The sequence below is a fragment of the Phalacrocorax carbo genome, chromosome 2 (assembly GCF_963921805.1).
Source record: "Phalacrocorax carbo chromosome 2, bPhaCar2.1, whole genome shotgun sequence".
NCBI classification, from domain to species: Eukaryota; Metazoa; Chordata; class Aves; order Suliformes; family Phalacrocoracidae; genus Phalacrocorax; species Phalacrocorax carbo.
This window is the reverse complement of record NC_087514.1, coordinates 16,960,883-16,982,257: the sequence shown is the minus strand read 5'-3', so window position 1 is coordinate 16,982,257 and position 21,375 is coordinate 16,960,883. Positions and strand designations below refer to the sequence as shown.

The window sequence follows — 21,375 nt, the reverse complement described above, 5'->3', positions numbered from 1 at the left end:
ACAGGTGAAATATTTGATTATTTAACTCTCTTTCTCTGTACATATATTTAAAATTTCTCTCTATGTATATATGTATATCTCTGTATATGTGTATCTCTGCATATGTATAGAGTTTATATATGTTGTTGCATATATATACAGAGTGTGTGTATATACAGTCTTACACAATGCATATAGACTAGCTTTTGCATTTAGTATCTTTTTCAAAAATGGATAAAGATTAAGCATAAAGTTGACATCTCTAAAACTGGTTCCCCCTCCCTTTGAAAGCTTTTTCTTTGCCTTTTTTTTTTTCTTTACTACAGTTATTATTTTTATTAATCTCTGGAAATCAAAAAGAGACTGAAAATGCATAGGGTCCGCATCTGAACTCACTGGAAGAATGAATTGCAGGGGGAAGTTATTTCTGGCATGGTGCTTTTAAAATTAAGCTCTAGAACATTTGTACTCTAACATTATAAACACATTTTACCATTTTGTATTACTTTAAAACAGCATTTTGTATGAGAGTGAACATCTCTCAACCATGGAGATGAGACAAAACCTATGAAGAAAGGAAATTACAGCATAATGGAAACGATGGCTGGGAGCCATACCACCCTGGGCTATGAGCTCATCCAAGCAGAAATGCCAAGCTGAGCTGATTCGGTCAGTGCTTCGATTCAGGATCTCTGAGGAAACCTCCAAGGTTGCCAGAGGAAGTGGTGGTGGCAACGTTGTAGGTGGTGCTCTCTGTTCTTGAGTCACCGTTGGGTCAGTAACCTGTGAGATGCGAGCAAGCAGGATTTCCTGGAGGAGTTGTGGGCATGATGTGAAACCACGATCCTGAGTATCAGGGATTAAAGACCACCATGGATTTTGTGTGTGAGGTAGACTTGTTAACCCTGGGGTGCTGATCACATTTCAGTATCAGCTTTTCTTAGGTACTTTCTCAAAGTTATGCCAATATTTGCTCCTCCTTGGGGCAGCTGAATAAAACCAGTAATGTAATGCCAGGCTGCTGGCGTATTACAAGAAGTTCTTTCACTCTAAATCCTGTCAATAACTTGAATGAGTTTTGGGTCACATCTAGAGTCCTTAATGTACAAGGACTACAATAGGGCTAATATGATTTTGAAGGAGTTCCTCTCCTTTTCATGCATTTACTGTTTGGGCAATGCTGCCTTTGCCTTTCAGCCATAATCACCAGCCGTTACTCATAGATGCTCTCAGGCCCTGTCATGCTCTCAGAGCAGCCTCACTCCAGATTGTTTTCCTCCCCAGCCCCACAACAGTGTAGTGACATTATGATATTACGTTCTCCCCAGAAACAATGACATGAATCTGATTTATAACTGGTGGTAAAACTTTATTATTCAAGTTTAGATGTAACAGACATCTTTGCTGCCTGAAGATTGTTTGCATAAGAAATACACCAAGAACATGTTTGTGAGTAGAAATGAACATGCACTATGAAAACCAAAAAACAAAACAAAACAAAACAAAAAACCCAAAACAAAACAAAACAAAAAACACAATCCATGTGTTGTAAGGACAAAACATTAAGAGCCAACATTCTAGAGTCAAATCAGGGCTACAAGTTTAATGATGGTTTTTTAGCAACATGAAGTAATTCTTTATGAAGCACTTTTTTTTTTTTACTTTTTTTTTATTACTTTTCCTGCTGGTGAATTTTCTATAAGCTAAATTTACAATGGCATTTTGAGATGTTTCCTTTTCTCCTGTTCTCCTTCTACATAGAGCTCAGAGGCCAAAATTATAGGAATGGAAACTGTGGTTGCTGTTATGATGTTTATTCTAAGAATTTTATTTTACCAAGTGTACTCAAAAACTAAATGAAACTGGTATTTTTCTGGCTGGAAGCCATTATGTCATTGTCTTTTACCCTCCTAAAAGAGGTAAATTGGGGTGTATGTGGTTACTATATAGGTAGCATCTCACCAACTGCCAGCTTTCCAGAGCTGGCTGAATGAAATGAAATTGTGAGGAAAAAGGTAGGGAGGAATCTTATTCTGGGGTGAGGAAATTAGGTAAATCATTCTACTTGGCCCATCTTAACTTTATGGAAAAGTTTTGAAGGGATTTCTCACTTATCTATCACATTTGGGATACGTTGACAAATTGCTCGCTATCCTTTGCCAAGCATAACTGTCTCCACAGAAGCAGAAGGAAATAGATCTACCCTTCTGGCTGAACAGAAGTGAACTTCTAATCTCTTTGGCTTTTCCTGACCAGTATTAGGAATTAGCGTGTTAAGACAGCCAAGAAAAATCAATACAGGAGCAAGAATGGGAATATATTTAGACATCCTGGGCAAAAAGCAGGTGGTAGACAACATCCTTAGCACATAAAGCAAGTAGTTATGCCTACAAAGCAACACTGTCCAGTCCAAAGATGGACTTGAAAGCCCGTCCCTGAACCGAGGACTAATCAGCTAATCCACGACTGCCAAATCAGGTCTCCCCATTGCACAACCATTACGTTTCAGCGCTGTATACAATTAGCATCAGTCACTTTTGTCTTGCTGCCCCTCCATCTGCAAAACTAATCCCTCACCCACAACACGCCTCAACTTCTTGAGATGTCTCTATGTTCCCTCTCTTTAAAACTGTCACAATGCGTAACAGTACATTTTCCAGGCAAAACCAAGATACAAGTACCCAGTGGTGTCCACTCCCCCCTGCCCCCCGCCCCTTTTCTGGATGGTTCACAAAAAATTAAGGGGGGAGTTTCACCAGCACAGTGGCCATTAGGTGCAAAACTTCTTTTGGAAAGCATTCTAAGTTTAGTACCTGAATGCAAACTGTGCTCTGGAAAATCTTCATCTCCCACTGCGTTAACCTAGGGGGCAGCAGCCACGAAGCGATAGCTTAGAGACAGTCCATTTGCAGAAGATGCTGCATGACGGTTCCTGCTGCACAGAGCGTTAATGGAAACATTGTTCCTGTTCTGCAACCTGATTAATGACAGGCACCACAAATCCTCTGGTTTTGAACCATCTACTTATTTTGTGGTCCAATCTGAGATATATTTTAAGATCTCAAACCATTCCTTAGTAAGAGAAGAACAATACCTTGAAGAGACTGGCAAGTTGAGAACTAAGAATGATTCTTTGAAAGTTTAATTTTTACTGCTGTAAGTTGATCAAAATGCAGTGGGTGCAGTAATTACTTGTGTGTGCTAACATTGGTTTCTACCTGAGAGTTATTAAATAAGATTATTCTTTTTCAATGTCAGGATTTAGTTTTCTTGTGATTAGTATCCATTGTGAGGGGGTCTGGAAGAGGGATGGAGTCACCCCTCTGTTAAGAAAAAAACCTGTGCTCCCCCCACCCCAATCAAAGAGAACAAGCTACGGCAAAATCCCATTTCTTACAAAGCAGAAATCTTAGAACATCTCAATATGTCATGGCAAGAACAGTGACCTTTTTTCAACTTTTATTTGCACCATCTAGGTGTTCAATATTAATATTCAAAAATCTGTCTTGTTCTTTGCACTCATAAGATTTCATTTCTCCTCATCCCCAAACCCTGATATATGTGTATTTCCTGTTATTGGCCTCTGCTTCTGAGTTTAGCAAGAGGCGTTATGAAGTACAGGGTGGTGCTCAAGCCTTATAATGTGCATGTCCCCCATAAAATATTTTGCCATGAAGATGCAGCTTCCATCAATGGAGAAGCCACTGGAACTGGTAGGTCTTAGAAGAAGTAAGTCAAACCAGTAACTACTGATAGCCGGCAGGCAGCTACCTCTGAAGCTAATAAAAATCACTGCTTAGTGAGTCTAACATGTTTCTTGGAAAAGCTGAAAAGGACACACACTGGACCCTGATGTAACAAAACGAGGGCAATCTATTTCAGTCCCCACAGAAAAAAAAAAAAAGAAACAAAAAATTACCCAACAAAAATAAATCCACAAAAACCAAGTCAGAACTTATTACTGGAGAACAATAGTAAAAACATAACCAGACTTTGTCCGGCACTGGTATCAAGCAGGAGATTCATCTAAAAAATAGAAGAAGAAGAATGTGGCCCAATATCCTTTGCTAACCTAGAACACTATTGAAGGGTTATAGAACTCAACCGTGAACAGATTGAGCGGGACTTTCCATATGCTGCTCACCCGTATAGAAGCAATGGGTGGAGCAGGAAGGAATACAAGCCTAATGCTGAACAATAGCCTGCCTGTGCCTAAAAAATCAGAGAAACTGTGCAATAACGTTTCATCTGTGTGAAAATGTAACACCTAAAATACTGCCAAGGTCAGCAAGACCTTTGGTGATGAGCTGTGTAAGTGCTTCTCATGCATGGTGATATTCATTGCCGGCTGCTTTAGGCACATTATTTTTCAAGAGACTATCAAAGTGCTGAACATTTAGGCCAGTTCCTCCCTGGTTTTCCTTTTGCCAACCCCTATAGACATTTCCTATCACCTCTCCTTTTATGTTCCACCTCCCTGTCTATCTGGTTAAGTATCTTATAAGTGCACCAAATTCTAGAAGGGAGAGTGGTGAAATTCAGGTAAGTTAAATACAAGAACTTTTTTTTTATGATGCTTTAGTTTCAATTACATGAAAATCTGAGAAAGGCGGCATGTAAGTGAGATCAGAATAGGACCCTTTACATATAATCTCAAGTGAGGACTTAGTCCAGAGATATTTTTATAGAACATTTTAAAAAATAAAATGCATGAATGGAGAAATAAAAGACAACATAATATCAGAAAGACATTTTAAACTTCATTCGCTGCAACATTCGTGAACCAGTTGAGCTACACCTGCCATCCAACCATAAGGAACTAAGACCCTGCACTGCGAAAAAGAAACAAACCCAAACAAAACAAAAAAGCAACTGCGTAATATTGTAAAAATGGAGTGCAATGCTACTACAGAATGCAATAAAACATCAGCGCTGCATCGTCAAACAGCACTTATCAAAATAATTTCTGAAATGTTTCTTCTGAAACACAGACAAAGCAATAAAAAGAGGATATATGTTTATCATTTTAAGCATAACAATGTGAGTTAAGAGCTTAAGAATACAAAAGTACTTGGAATGAATAGTGCTACCCTTTTTTTCCTAAGTAGGCATAAAAATATTTTCATTTCCTTCTTGTTTTTCCATACCATTAATATCAACAAATTTCATTCATTTCATGTTATCGTTTACAACTTTAATGCACACACACAGAAAAAAAGATACCTACTGCAATAGAAATAGTTGCTTCATTACCTTGTTTGCTACATTTGCAAATGTAAACAGCGAGGCAGAGCCAGAACTGACTCTAACGCATGATGGAATATCTTTGTTGCATACGTACACTGTAGAAAATAATTATTCAATATGTCAGGCACCATTATTTGAAATGTAATACATTAATATTTACTAGAAAAATAAGGTTTTTTCTATTTGTTCTCCCAACTTCTTTAATGAAATAAGTTAATCTGACAGTGCATCCAGTAGCTTGTAATATCTTCTACATCCCTGTGGCAAAATAATAAACTACTGGTTGGGACACTATAATGAAAATGATTAAAGTCAGTTCTTGTACACCCTTGTAGCAAGCATGGAGGCTCGTCTAACAGCACCTTTAACCAATTATTTAATATTTAGTTATTTAGCCCTATTTCCCTGAGCAGTTATGCTGAGGAGCTTTCCCTTCATGGATAGTTTTTACAAAGCTTTAAGTATTAAAAAGTACTATGAAGACGTTTAATGCTACTTAGCAAAAGCTGGTATAAGTCTACTGAAGGGATTGACTGGTATGTATAGCAATGTTAAGCCTGTGGAGAAGTAACCTTAGACTTTAAGGTTTAGAAATGTAATATATTAAAAATATATTAAAATAAAATACAGCAGGTTACCTTGTTCTATGCAAATTAAACCCGGGGTGTGGCTTCTGTATTAGAGACTTCACTTGCACGAAATGGTTTTCCTAGACTAAAGTGTGCCAGAAAGAATGTAGTGGTAAAATGGTAGCTAAAAATCAGCTGAATCTGAGAAACATCTAGATGAAATTGTTGCCAAAGCTTTGAGGACAAAATGATCCTAAGGCATGTTGTAGGGCAGAAATTAGCTCAAATTAAAGAAAAGAAAATGACCTTTTAACATCTGTGTATTTAACAAGTCTAGTTCTTATATACAATGTGCATATGTTCACTATACCCCTGCAGCACTATATACATATACACATCTTCGCACTCTTGCCAGTTATGTCTCTTACACAATAGCAAAGGTATTAATTGTCCGGTAAAATTTTCTCAAGGTTATTTCTCATGATTCACTGTATTCTGGCTAGCTTTGGTGGGCCGTGTCCCATATAATTATCTTCTCCCCCTTCTGGCCACCACCCAACTGTTCTTTTTTTTCTTGGTAACCCACTCATTTAAAAGGAAAAAAAAAAAAACAAAACCAAAAAAAAGGGAAAAAAAAAAAGGGAAAAAAAGAAGAAAAAGAAAAAAAAAGAAAAAAAACAAGGGATTTAATATTGGATAAGGCATGCTCTCTATATGAAGTGCTTTATAGGTCTTCACAAGACATTACAAGCTATTGAATTCCCATCAAGGAAACCTATTTCTGTTTAATTGTGCTAAGTGCTAAGGTTTACTCTTTAGGTTTTCCATTCTTTTCAGCTTGTGCATTGTTCCTGTGTAGGCCCCTCTGGATGTGAGTTGTGAAGTCATACTTGTCCGTGCAAAGATGCTGGCATATGCTGCACTGGAAAGGGCCACTGTCACCATGGCAACTCATATGCAAAGCATACATCACTTCATCCAGAAAGACAATGCCACAGTGCACACACTTGGTAGAAAGTTCATCTTGAGTACTTCTATCAACTTTCTCTGTTTTTACTACATTCAAGGGACCTTCATTTTTTACATTTGGTGGTGCCTTACTCTTTTCCTTGGAGGCACCATTTGCAGTTGGCCCAGGTCTGGAATGCTTTATCGCCAAATCTAGAGGAATGTCATTGTCTGATCCGACAGCTGAAAAATGAGGAGGCAGATTAAAGGTGGGATAAGGCACATAGTTTTGGCAAGGATTTGGTAGGCCAGGCACATGACTCAAGTAGTGTGGATTCCCAGGAACAGACAGCTTATATTTACTCCAGAATCTCAGCCAGTCAGCTTCACTCTGAAAGTCATTGTGTACAAATGGAAGTCCAAAAAGTGGGTACTGGTATTTTTCAATAGGGCTTCCAGGTGGTGAATAGTTTGGGTGTTTCGCAGGTCTCATGTATTTTTCTATCGGGCTGCCTCTCTCTGAGCTTCCTTTCCCTTCTGATATCGATGAACTGTTTCCTGGGTCTCCAGTACTTTCCTGAGGACTTTTTATCTGAATGTGCAAAGGTTGCATCCTTTTGTGAATATCCAGAGTTTGGCTGACCAGTATTGGCTGCTGAGCAGAATGGCTTTTAGTCAATGAACCTGGGGCCTCATATTTACTGAGATTGGGAAGCTGAATTTCTCTCTGATGACCTTCAGGTAAATGATCCTCTGACCTCCTCTCTAAGGGGCTTCCATTGACTTGTTCCTCACTGCTACCCCTCTGCTGTTTGTTTAGCTGCTCAGCCTGAAGTGCCTCCGGGTTAAGGCGCTTTCTTGTTCGTCTCCTAATGATCTGCTCACCATTGTTCTGCTTAATGATGTTTAAAGGCCTGGGAGTCTGCATGGAACACACACACAATGAACAAAAGGAAAAAAGAAAGACACATTAAATAAATCTGCTCGACCACACTCGCACAAATTTATCTTTTCTTTTGTAAAGAGCTATATCATGAGTTTTATGGGAATTACCAAATTTCAACCCAAATGCTGGTTCCTGGCCCCTCATACTAAAAGTAAACTATGAATTGGCTTGTTTCATCAAACTAAGTCAACTGCCTTAGCTATACTATACCTGTTTACTTAGAAAGGCATGAAGTATCCAAGCTGTCAAAGCATTTATTACCCCTTACTCTCGAAAAATTCTGGGGGACATGTGCTGAAAGTGGGTGTTGAGAGCTGGGGATAAGGTGGGAGATGCATGGCCCTATGCACTAGTCTTACTCTATGCAACATGTCACCAGAGCTGGTATCGGGAAGGGGTTTGCACAGACCACACTATGACAGGAGTTGAGTAACACTTACCTCGATACCCACCCTGCTTTGACACAGATAGAAAATGCAAGCAAATACAGGGCCACCACGGCTGTCACCTAGGAAAAGGGCTGCAGGTCCACTGTGGTGGTGAGTGGGATGACGGTGGCTAGGAAGGGACTAAGAAAGATGGAGAAAAACGCCCAGGAAAACTTTTCCTATGCACCAAAAGGTCTACCTGGGACTTTGGTATGAACTCCTCCCGCCTTCATCCCTACCGTGTTTATAAACATAACTGATGTTGTGCTACCAAGTCATGAGTGAGAAAGGCATCCCCTGAAGGTGGGAGAAAAAGGGTCTATAAAGAAAAAAGCATCATGGAACAGCCAGGGGCAAGAACCAGGTGAGGACTTTGTTTCCATTTGCTACTTCCCCATACCAGCTCAGGGTAGGTGGCCTATTTCGATGAGAACTTAAAATACTTTTGTGTGAAGAAAAAAAAAAAATAGTACAAGGACAGACATCAGCCAGGCCTCTTTGAAAGGTCCTCAATAGGAAGGCAACAGTATGTGAATGAAAGATGGTGCTGTAACATCGGTATGTGTTGCTCTACTGGGCAGATGTTAAAACAACAAAAACTACCTAAAAGTCATTCAGTTTGGTGTGCTGGCATTTGCCATTTGTCTCATCCAAACGCACATATAATCCTGTTTTGGTTGGAGGCCAGAAAAGTGCCCCAACACAGTATTCCACTTCTATGTTTATTCGGAAATTTTCTTTTTAACATTGTTTTAAAGTGCAGATTAAATTTTGGCGTACAGTCAATATCCAAAACAATTTGTACCTTGAATGTAACATAATTTATATATTCATAACATTGAATTAAATATAAAAATATCCAGAGCTGGAAGAGCTCTCACTCTATTATTTGTAGAGATCTAGTTTCTCTCTTGACTTGCCATCTTCCTCTCCTCTTTCACCTATTTATTTCCCTGAGGTTGGCTTATTCATAACGCTTAGCTACATTTTAGGCAGTGCAGCTACTTGTTACGGTTTTACATTCTATTAAAACTCTGAATCAGAAGAAATATACACTTTGATTTAGATTTTTAATAAGCAAAATTCAAACTTAGCAGAAAAACAGCACTGGAACCAGCCTCTTCAAGCAGATCAAAGCTGGGGCAAAATCATGTTAGATAAAATTAGAATATTTTCTATGTAAATCCTGTGCAAATAAAGTTTATCGTTTGCAGAATCAACAGCCAACTAATACGCATAAGCATATACTCTTTATCACAAGCTCAGTTAATTTCCTCACCTTTTTATGGCAATTTTAACACTGTCATACTGACATGCTGTGTGAGATATTACAATATTGTTGACGTTGCTCTTATTACACTTTTATTTATACACTACAGGTCATTTTCGTATGGCTTCTGGATAACCTTCCAACAGTTTGGAAATACTTTTAGTCTTACTCTTCACGCTACAGTTACGAAGTCTGATGGTGGAAGTAGTTAAAAGAAACATCTTCATACCTGTGATTAAGGACCCTCACACACTTGTTTGCAGCTCTGGCTCTTCAAAGTGACATGCCATTAGGAGTTAAAGGCTGTAGGTCCAACCTAAAAGTTCTTCACTATGCAAATGATTGTACTCAGATATCTGACTAGTCTTTAGCTGATTAAAACAGATTACTCAATGGAGTAAAGCTACTCACATTTTCCGTATTCATAGTAGTACGGTGCAGATATTCTGTGTTTGGTTGCAACTAAGGTAGACAGAAAAGTTTCAGGTCTCTTCTTGATTTTTCAGTGAGGCATTAAACTTAGAAGATAGTGGAAACATTCCCAGAACTCTACTGTTAAAATGCCCTATGCCAGATTCTTAATTATATGTTATGCATAATATATTGAGCATGATCACAAAGATTTTTCTGCCATCTCTTTATCAACTGGCAATCTTCCTACACCAAATATATGAGCAACTTTAAAAAAGAATCACAAAATTCAACAAATAGTTCATTAAATTATTGTGATTAGAATTCCTAGGTACCATGGGAAATTGGAGTGATCTCTCCACTAGAAGATCACGTATGTCTAATTCTAGAATAATTTGCTGTAACTCCTCAGTGAAGTACTCCAAGGATGTAGCCAAGGAATCACTATGGAACAAAATCCGAGTTTTCCATGATCGAGTTAGAGCTATTAAAAATGAGGAACAACACCAAAATAATAACGGTCAAACTCATGATTCTGGGAATACAAGGCATATACCTTTCTCTGTCAGCAAATGTGAATATGGCGTGTATATTTGCAGTGAACTGCATTTTTTTCAATACAATTTTTTAATAATTGACTGCAGGAATATTATCACACATTTCTTAACATAGTTGTCTGCGTTAGAGGAAAGAAATGTGAAAAACTTGGCAAGTATAATGTAAATGACCCCTAGATAGATTGAACATTTTTGAAAATACGTTGAAAAATTATTCAAGGGTATCATAGAAATGGAAATGTGACTTATAGCAGAAATCACTACCATGTTAACATGTCAGTCACTATCACCTAGTAGCACCTGACAGACCAGAGATTTTTCTTTTTATTAAATGCAAGTAAAAAAGGGACCTTAGAGCTAAGTGTATTATACACATTATTGAGTTAATGAGGACAGTAGTTTTAGATAGTGATAATCCGATCAAAAGGGAGCAATGAAATGTGCAAACCTACTATAGGTGAATTTACTCAGCTGTGTAACGTAATTTAGTTTTAACAGGGTGGCTCACAGAAAGGAACAGTTCTACTTGAACTTTTCTACTTGAACAGTTCTACTTGAATTTTTATACTTTCAGACATTTACCTAATAACTGCATCATCCTAGACTCTTTAATTCAAAAACATACATGACAATTACTGTAATTTTTCATGAAGATTCATGTATCATCATGTAAATCAGATTTTAGGCAGACAGATAAAAGAAGCTTTCATCTTTCGGGTGTCAGTCTAAAGAGCATCCCTTTGCATCGGACTGCCCCAAAGGAGAGATTTGTTTGATTATTTCAGCCTCCAACTTACAACGGAGTTGCTATTGTACCACAGCAGAGTGGAAGCTTAATTAAATTCTTCACATTTGTTTGGTCAAAGTTCAATTGAAGATATTAATGTCAAATGTCCACTGAATGACAGCTTATTGCCATGCTTGAATAGTGGAGCTAAAAGATAGTGTCAGCTTCTTGCTTCCTATATGCATAAAATAACGTTTGACATTGTATTGATGATTATTATGGTTGGAAGCACACTAGTTTGTTCCTACTGGTTTATAAGAATGACCTGTGCTACGTGTTTGAATTCAAAACTGATTATTGTAGCTTTTATCTATTCAGTGAGTTATACTAATAATCATGGTAAGGTCCAATACTTTTTAGAAAAATGTTTAAAAAAAAAGAGAAAATGGGTGCTGTGAATGGAAGTTCTACAAATAACTGGACTTCAATGTCAAATTAAAAAGCCAAACTTTCTTCCCTAAAAATTTTGTGGATGCTCACCACTGATCAATTTCCTTAAATTAGATATCATAACTTGAACTTTGAGAGATCTCCAAGAAGATGATACTTTCAGCACGACCTGGCCAAGATGCTGGCCAGAGATCATGCATTAGTCCATCTTCTCCCACCCAGATGCTCTGTGACTGGATGGGTTGTTCTGAAGCTTAAAGGCAGTTACTGATCTCAGCTTGACAGCACATGGCAAACAGAGCTAATCCTTCAGAATGGTGATGGTCTTGCTGCTTTCGAAAACTGGAATCTTTTTCTTTATTAAGTGGGCTGGACAGGATCTTGAGTAAACAGGATGGATATATGGCCTGTACACAAGACCAAGGGCAAAGTTCACAGAAACTACTAATTGATTTAGAAGCTTATGCCTCAAATTTAAAGAGAAATAGGCATAGGCACTTGGGAGTCTTAATGCCTTTGAAATATAGTTTCCTAAGTGGCTTTTTGAAAATGGAATTTCTGGAAAAAAGTTTTTAAAAATACACACTCTCAGTCACAATATAGATTTCTGATTTGTGCTCTAAGCCTAAATTATTATGTTGCTGTGGCAAACTCCCAAAGGCTGCCTCAGTTTCTATTTCTGAAAAATAGTAACACTTTTTAACTTCATAGGCATGTTGTAAAAATAAATTACTTAGAGTCAAATCTTGGTCACCTGACTCTCCTATGTGCTTCTATTAAAGATAGCAGGGATAATATTTAGCTAGTGGGTCTTAACCTAAAAGGTTCTGAGCATTTTGGCACTGATCCAAGGAAACACTTAAGCATGGCTTTCCTGGACCTGGACCAGAGCATTCAACATCTTTCAGGACCAAGCCAAGTCTTGATAAGATGAAAAGCAAGATAGACAGTCCATGATTATTACTTATTCCCTCCCTGATCCTGAGGGATGGTGAATCTTCCCCTCCGCAAATGATGAGTGCCATCAAGTGACTAGCCTCCTTTGTATTTCAGAATCCTCCAGCAGACTATAAGAACTGTATAAAACAGAACAAAAAACCCCACCATCCCCTATCTCTAGGATATTTACTCTTAAGAATAAAGGGGGGAGGAAAATTGAAAGAAAACAAAAACCACAGCAAGAGATATTTTTGATATAGATGTGATGTCTAACTTTAAGAATATTTTTTTTATTACAAACATGAGGGCTCTTGAATTTAGGGAGCTTTCATCACAACATATTATATGCCTTCAAATGGAATTCCCAGAAAAGAAATAATGTTCCCCTTATTTTGTATCAAAATAATTAAATTCATCACTGGTGATCTCAAACACGTCTACCCACAGCATCCCAGCCTGTTTCATAATGAATCACATCTGATCCCAAAGTGACCATACTGCAAAACCCTGTTAGGAAATTAACTGCAGGCCAGGGAGTGGTACTAATCATACAACCAGACAAGACCACAGCTGCCCAGCTTAGCTGTATAACCCCTTTTTTTCTGAACAAACCAGTAAGTTCTTCCTACCGAGTGAAGCTTCTGGTAGAGGCCACACGCATTGCATACATATCCACCATTTGCATTCTTTCGCCAGAGAGAGGTCTTTGTGGTCAGGCAATTGGCACAAAAAACACCCGAGCCTCTACGTCTCTGAAATAGGGAAGAAAAAGAGAAAAAAAAAAACCACACAGAAAAAAAAACAGGTCAGAGGTGAGTCACATGAGCTGCGGAGTTAGGACAAATCAACACAGGAGTTTTGTCTCTAGACTGGCAACAATGACAGTATAAAACCACACTGCCCATAATGAGGTCAGGTTCAATTGTGCTTAATAGGCACCACTGATTTTCATTATAATTAACCCTAGAGTGATGGATGAGGTGTGTGAAACACCAAAGCCTTTTCAGAATAACAGCTTTAACTTTTTGAACTTCAGGTTTTGTGCATTTAATGATGGTTTCTAAACAGCAAATTCTGAAAAACCCCTCTGGAAGCTGACAGAGAATATTCTGTAAACTTCTGATTTGTTCATTGCATTTCACATCAGATTATTTCTTTTTTGCTTGATTTTAAAGTGTGATTGGTAACAAGAATTCTGAAACACCAGCATTTCAAATAATCACAGTTTGTAGCTACATCATACTTATTCCTTTAACAGAGATTATACTTCATTAATTGAATATATGATATTTAGTTCCAGTCTTTCCCACTTACTTCTGAAATCAGTATAAGCTACCATATATTTCCCACAGCCCACTAAGAACGAGGAGTAACCTCTGCCAGACAAATAGAAGTACAGTATTCTTAATGAGACCTCTTTTGAACTTCACCCAAAACCCCAGAAAACACTGTCTCATCGATGGATAGATTTATTTATTTTATTTTGGTCAGGCAAAGAAAGGCACAGTACAACATTCCTAAATGCAAATTGATTTTTAACCAGACTGATCTGTGCATTCATCAGCTTTCATAATGATCCAGGAATATTTAAAAGTAGACACGTTTATGAGTATTGCTCGTTAAATTCTTTCTACAGAGTAATGATTTCATTAAACTTCTCATTTAAACAAAAGTCAGGCTGTGTTTGTGGGCTCAAATACTAATAAGCAGGAAATGGAATTCTTTTGCTTAAAATAAAATCTGAATTTCAACTCTGTTCCCTTTTTGTAAAGGAAAAAAAATCAGTAAGAAACCTTCAGCATCTAAGATAAGAATGGATGAGTGCAGGGGAAAGCAGCCTGGGTGAAAATTAATTTTATTATAAATTAAAAATTACTAACACTATAAGTCAAAATTTCAGGGTTTCATAAAATTTAAGTAATTTATTTAACTTTAGTCCATACTGTAGAAGACTGGTGTTCATGCCAAAAAAATACAATGGTTATAATTGTACTCTGATACATTTCAAATGGAAAGCTTTCTGCAGACATAATTTTGGCTTCAAGACTGGAACACTTTCTTGGCATTGAAAGGGCATTTGATTCATCGGGTGTTTCACAATGTATCACTAAAAAGACCTGGTGAGCAGCCAGTTCCCTATAGGGTAATTTTTCCATCCAGATGCAAGTGCTATCAGAGGCCCTCGTCAGCTAAACTAATTATGATCTTGCATTTGCTGATGCCTGCTCACTCTAACGTTCGACATCCTCCATTAATCATCAATACAAGGAAAATGAATGAAACGTAAAGAAACGAGGGCTGCTAAGCTGCACAGCCATAAAAATCTGAAATGAGTGCAATAATTTAACAAGATTGGGGAAATGTTTTTAGTGAGCACAAAGTCAGGCTAACAATTGCCCTTTTAAACCAAGAACACAATTTCATTAGTACAGCAGGTTGTGCTGCTTTAAGGTGATACAATAAAATTGAGATTTCATCAAGATAATCTCTCTCTCACCGCCTTACATCATCCCCTACTTTGTCTCTTAAATCAGAAGCAGTAATATACTACGTTTTTCTCAATTTGACTGGGGTAGAACTAAATGGTAGCTGATGTCCTTCAGCAAACATCTAACTAGTTGTGTATATGAGATGAGATGCAGCTCACTGTGAAGGCGCACTCGCCTACAAGTAAATTGAAGTTTCTATTCTTTTTGTGGTTGCATATCCTTGCACAACTTCACCTAGCTGCTGAAATATTTTCCATAAGAGTACAATAAAGTTTCACTAGCTAACTAACCCCAATTTGGTCTACTTGAAGGGTGAGAAGTTTCCAAGTGGAAATGACTGTGTATGGCCAGGATTCAGATACAACTGCAGAACTGTTCCTTTCCATTCCTACTTTCTGTCTGCTGGCCTATGGCTTCTTGGTGTGGTGTATTAACCAAGTGGAGTCTTAATCTGAGTCAGTCTTTCCACCCTTTAATTTCTGTATTGTTCCCTGAGTTTGGGAAATACCCTCTACAAAGTCATGGAAAGCTTTAAAAACATAGAGAGACTGGTCTAGTTCATATGCTGCATTTGTACACACCTGAATGGTGACAGAAGGTGTAATAACACTGAAATCTTCATTCAATGCTACGGAACTAGTGAATATTTAAAACACTGAAAAAAGTGATTTTTTTCTTTCAAAGAATGAGCTGATTCAAACTGGACATCAGTTGCAATGAAATAATATTATGACTACAGCTGACAACAATCTACAGAATACCTAGTAGTAGCTGTATCTATCAAAACCCTATACTTGTACTTATTTAGTACTTTCAAACTATTCATCTGTCTAAAATTTTGAAGTAGTCCAGCTAAACATCCTTCCCTAAATTTAATGCAAAGTGTGTAAATTCATCTTACATGTTATTCTAAGCATTGCATCTTATCTTTCTTTGTCTGCTTTTATTTTTGTATTATTTAAGGACCCTACAGAATAATCAACAATGATTATTCCCCTACCTAAGTCTTCCATCATAGATTACATATACTAATGAATTAAGAATTAAACCACCTCTGGAAAAACTTACATGCTGTTACTTTGTTAAGCTTTTTGGTTATGAAACAGCTTTTTATAGGGGGACACAGAGCTTTAGAACGGATTTCCTGGGGTAAAAAAGGACTGTGGCAGAATTGGACTAAATATCCTTCTTTTAAACCAGTACAGTTTCTTAAAAAAAATAAATAAAAAAGAACAAAAACCTAGGCCTTTACTTCCCATATACCAAGTTTTATATAAACGTTATCAGCCAACAGAAATTATCTGAATTTTTTTTTCTGCTTAATTTTAATTAGCATTGATACTTCTTCTGCATGAGCCTGTTTGGTTTGCGTACTCAGCATTTGTACTAGTCAATATTAATGGCCAATATTGTCGGTTTTCCAGGTAGCCTCGCAAAGGAACAGGCACTTGAGCTCCAATCCAGCAAAGTCTGTGCAACAGCTATGGCCCACAGCCTCCATAAAATCCAGCCATATGCTCAGCTGCTCTGCTAAGAACCACCCTAGCTAGCAGTTTCAAGAAATATGTTATGGAACCTTTTGCTCTTTTTCAAATGTGAACGCATAATTATCATAGTAAAATAATGTCTTAAGGTCAGTCCAGAAAAGGTAAGTTGGCATAACTAGTTGAGGGAGGGTTTGCACCGCAGATATAAAGGTTTCAGTCTGCATTCAATGCCACTAGCACTAACTGGAGTTATCCATGAAAACTTCCTACACATCCGTTGAAGAATAAGCCAAAATGGTCTAAATAACTAAAATATGTATGCACTAAGTCAAGCTTTAATCATCTGGAGCCTTATAACCACTACATTACAATCCCAAATCCTGAAGGGGCCAGTGCAGTGAAGAGCCTGTCTCTATTTCCATTCCAGTTCCTAGGTCTGGGCGTTTAATATCACGGTTGTCTCAAATCACACTGGGCTGAAACTTGGCGTGTGTTTTTGTCAGCCCAGATGTAACTTTTTTCTTTTTTTTTTTTTTTTTTTGATACTGAAAACTTTATTTAAATCAGTTCAGCTGTTTATAATTTGGATTTTGGCCAAAACTGGGGGGCAGGGGGGCAGAGAGGATTTCAAGTTTTTCAGATAACTTTCTAACAAGTCTACAGTCACAGTAGCTTTGCTTGGGGGAAAAAAAGTATGCAAACATTTTAGTATTTTAGTAGTAGCAAAGCAACAAGTGGATTATTATTTTTATGTAGCTAAGCTATGAAAGTTTGTAATTATTCACTGAACGTGTATTGCAGATCTCTCTACTGTTTTCCCTCAGTAAGAACCATGCTGAAAGCATGTAATTGCATAACAACCCTTGATATGCAGAGTATTTACTCACATTTTTTATGGTTTCATATCTTGACCATTTCAAATTGAACAAGTCTGAAACTTGGTATACACATTGTCAAGCCCGACTGCCTAATTTTTTTTTAACTCCTTGAATGATTTTCACTAGTTTCCAGCAAGTCATTGAATCAAGGAAGTTATTAGTAGTGCTTTCGGCTAAGCATAACAAGTAATTCACTCAGGCACCTTGACAGGATCAGGCCCTTGTTTTTCATGAAAAACTGCTATAGATTTAAAAAGATGACTGCAGTTTACATGATTTCAAACTTTATAGCCGTGTAGATGTGTCATTACACTACACAGTTATATAAACAATATTTTAAAATGTACTGAACTTTCAGTTATTATTTCAATGGAACTTCATGTGGCAAAATCTATATTGTAAAAGCATAGCCGAAAACACTGCTCAGGAACTGTGGCTTTTTAGCTAGCTAGACTAACCAACAGTGCCTGACACTCTGCTAGTGCCAAATACATCCTGTTTTCAAAATTTCTGCCAGAAGATGCTTTTAGAAACTCAAATAGGCTCCACAAGCGTCAGCCAAGCATTTTTTCTTACATCACCCTCTTGGTTTGGACACAACAAAACTTGTCTTTTTGCTGATTACTTTCACTTCCCCATCACAAAATGATGATACGATGAAGCCCGAGTAGATTTTTTGACCATCTCTGTCTTTCCTACCCTATGAGAAATGGAGCAGATTGTTGCTCCAGAACACGAGGTACAGAGAAATGATAAATGTTACCCAAGAATAAGCATATGCCTGACTTATTTCCAATGACAGAGCTGGGGACTACAACCATACATGCTTCACTGAAAAAAAAGGCAAAACGCTGGCTCTGGATGCTCTCTGGCAACGTACATGGGAGGTCCAGAAGGGAGATGCCAGGAAACCTGCACGGGCTCGGTTCAGTATGAGCCAGGTGATGTGCTGTGGAGAGGATCAGTTGTAAGCAGCTGGTCTCATACCTGCAATCATCAGGCTGCTACCACACGGTTCAGAAAAACAGCGTAATGCACTCATGGTTACATCTGTATATGTCATGTTTGCACTGCCGTGAGTATTCAGGAGTTTCTAGTTTCACACCTGCTAGGTCTTTCCAAGTATTGTCCTCCTTAAATGAGGAGGTATTTAGTTCTCTGAGTTTCGATGAGGCTTAGATTAATTGTAGTTTAAAACCTAGGCAGCAAAGCAGCATCTGGATGTCAGAGTAAGCACTACTTTTTGCTGTTTAGGATGGGAAAAGAATCTTTCAGCCCTCATTTTTTTTGGCTGCAGAGGCACTTAGACCTCTCTGAATGTGTTTAATCAAAACTGCTTTCTCTCTCAACTATGAAAACAGCCACAACTATGCCCCTGTAAAGTTTCACATTTTAAAATTTTAGTTGCTAAATGAAAAAGAAAGTCATTGGGTTTTCTTTCCTTTATAACTTGGACAGCTTTCAGGAATAGACAAGGCCCAGCAAATTTTCAGCCCGAAGCATAAGTTGTCAGAAAAAGCAAAACACATAAGCAGAGTGTTAAAGTAGAAGTTGTTTTCAACCGTAACTATGAGTTAAAAGATGCCTCTTGAAGTCAATTTAATGTGCCAAATCCAAACTCTTCATCTAAGACATTTTCAAGAACAATTACATTAAAGAGCTGTATTTGAAAGACAAATAAGAAAGAGGTTAGGAAAAGCAAGGTAGGAGGAAAGTAAAAATGCCAAGAGGAAAGTTAAAATTACACACCTAATTCATATAAAAACTTTAGTGGATTTTTTAATGCCCTATTGTGACAGCATCTTTTTATGATATATGCTGTATTACAAACTTTTAATGAGAGGAATCAGGGGGGTTTAGAGAGCAAAAAATACCTCAGACAGTAAATTAAACATTACTACTAGCTCAGCCTTTCAGAATCCCACCCCCAATCCCTTAGGGAGAGTAAATATTTTAATGTGCAAGTAAACTGTAATTATTTTTTATCAGCAGCAAAATGGCAGATGAGTAAACTTTGTCCCAGCATTTGTAGCGTTTCCCTGCATTTTGTAAAGCTACCTTAGAGACAACGGCATTCACTGCTCAAAGGAAAAAACCTACCCTGAAAAACAGGCAGCGAACTACAATCTCTTTGTGTCTTACTAAGCAAGAAGAATTTAGTAAAATATTAGTTTAGGATGTCGTGATTGCTACCAAAGTAAAACAATGGCCGATCAAAATAAATGATTAAATTAAGAGAAACACAGCCGTGCAGGGAAGACACTAAATCACTTGATGTTGGATCTCTTCACCGCTGCCACCTCCTCACCCTTATTTCCTCCCGCAAGCTACAGCTGACCCAACCTTTGCCACTGCGCTGGAAGGGAACTGGCTTCGGACACCCACCTTCGGCCAGTGCCTGAGCTCCACAGGCAGGAATTTACCATCGCTTTGATCATCTGTTAAGAGCCACATGCAACCATGTGATCACATAAATAATCACAATACACTTTACAATGACATATTAATTTTCATTCTTTTGAGCATTTATTGGTGCAAATTATGTAGTTCACAGCCTATCTCCTTGTTAATCCAAACAGGGATGGAAGGTAATTTTACAGTTTCCCCCTCAAGTTCTGTAGTGGCACAAATATAAAACAATAAAACTTTTTCTGCAGGTGAGACTTCCTTGACACAGTTAATGGTGGTTGATTTTTAAACACTGTATGTTAAAAATATATGTGATCTTCTGTTGGGCCAAATACATATACACAGACTAAATAAATACCCATATACATATTTATGGTATGAGGCATTTGCAATAAACACTGAGAAAATATTTTCTGGTGGAACTATATGTTAGTCTGGTTTGCAAAGAGTTAAATATTGACTTAATCATTCTACACGAAGTACGATATTTTTTTTTATAAAGCGGTTTCCTTCAACCATCTTTTACTAGATATAATGTATTTTTAAGGTCTTATCCTTCAACTTGCACAAGCTGATCATCCTTAAATCTCTTCCAATGCTTTAAACGGCAGCTACAACACTATGATATGATCTTGCTTCTGGTGTACTTTGCCACTGACCACCAGCAGTGCAACGCAGACCTCCACAGAGGCAACCCAAAAATTAATGTAAAAATGTTTATTAACACCAATAGAAAAAAAAAAAGCAACCTGGAAACCTGCATTTCCTACACAATAATGATGTAATTTTACAGCAACTGAAACCTATTCCAGAGAAATAGAAATTCTGTCTCCAATAACTCATCGAGTCAATTACACAGGAAAGTACTGTAATGGGCTGTCCCCCGTCAAACAGCTCACGTACACGACTTCCTTCTCAATTACCAACTTGTCTGCATTGCCATCTGTAAAAACGAACGCATACCTTGTGCTGCCAGTTTCTGCTCTTGCACTTCCATTAGTGGAACTGGCTGCAGCTGCTCAAGAAGAAAGCCCTGATTGTCTTGGTTTTTCCCCGATGTAGCACCATTTTTCTCCCTTCCTCCTGTACGCTGACTGAAGGTGCCGTGTTATCTCTGCTGAGGTGTGCCCATGAGTATTTAAACTACAACCCACCTAAATTTGTGTCCTGTTCTCTTTTTTCAGTTTATCATCTAACACAGTAAAAAGCTACCAGCAGCATCTCTCAACAGCTTCACCAGAATTATGTTAGTATTGCAATAGGTTTTATCCATCCTTTTTAGTAACTGCTGTAAAAATTGCTAAGTTTCTGGCTAAACTTCTTCCCATTTTTCTAAATCAGCTTTACAACTCAGGCAATTTTTAAAAAGTACTTATACCATGCAATCAAAAATCAGATTAATAAAAGAAGTCCAATTTAGGAACAATACTGTTACAAAAAATGGTTAGGTAGATGCATTAGTGTGCATAAGCGGGACAGAGGGAGCCTGGTTTGGGAACTGCGAATCTTGTGCCTAAGTAATATAAACCTTTCTCCACTAGCACTTTCCTGAAACAGTCACGCAGCAGCTCCGATGCTGAACGGCTGCCTGAAAACTCAGCGCTCATACACACAAATCGCTGCTCCTTCCCGAATGCCGCT

The 21,375-nt window shown here is 37.8% G+C and overlaps 1 protein-coding gene across 4 annotated transcripts in view; it reads right to left on the bottom strand.

Moving 5' to 3' along the window:
- Nucleotides 1–488: 488 nt before the first annotated feature.
- Nucleotides 489–21,375, bottom strand: part of TRPS1 (transcriptional repressor GATA binding 1) — a 222,402-nt gene continuing 201,515 nt past the window's right edge. For 2 of the 4 annotated variants that reach the window (XM_064442206.1, XM_064442207.1), the window contains exons 6-7: nucleotides 13,101–13,223; nucleotides 490–7,665 (exon numbers count right to left, since the gene is read on the bottom strand). In XM_064442206.1, the coding sequence (XP_064298276.1) occupies nucleotides 6,604–7,665; nucleotides 13,101–13,223 (1,185 nt within the window). In that variant the 3' untranslated portion in view covers nucleotides 490–6,603. Of the gene's footprint in view, nucleotides 7,666–13,100; nucleotides 13,224–21,375 lie in introns of all 4 variants that reach the window. The other 2 variants (XM_064442209.1, XM_064442210.1) reach the window with 2 other exon arrangements.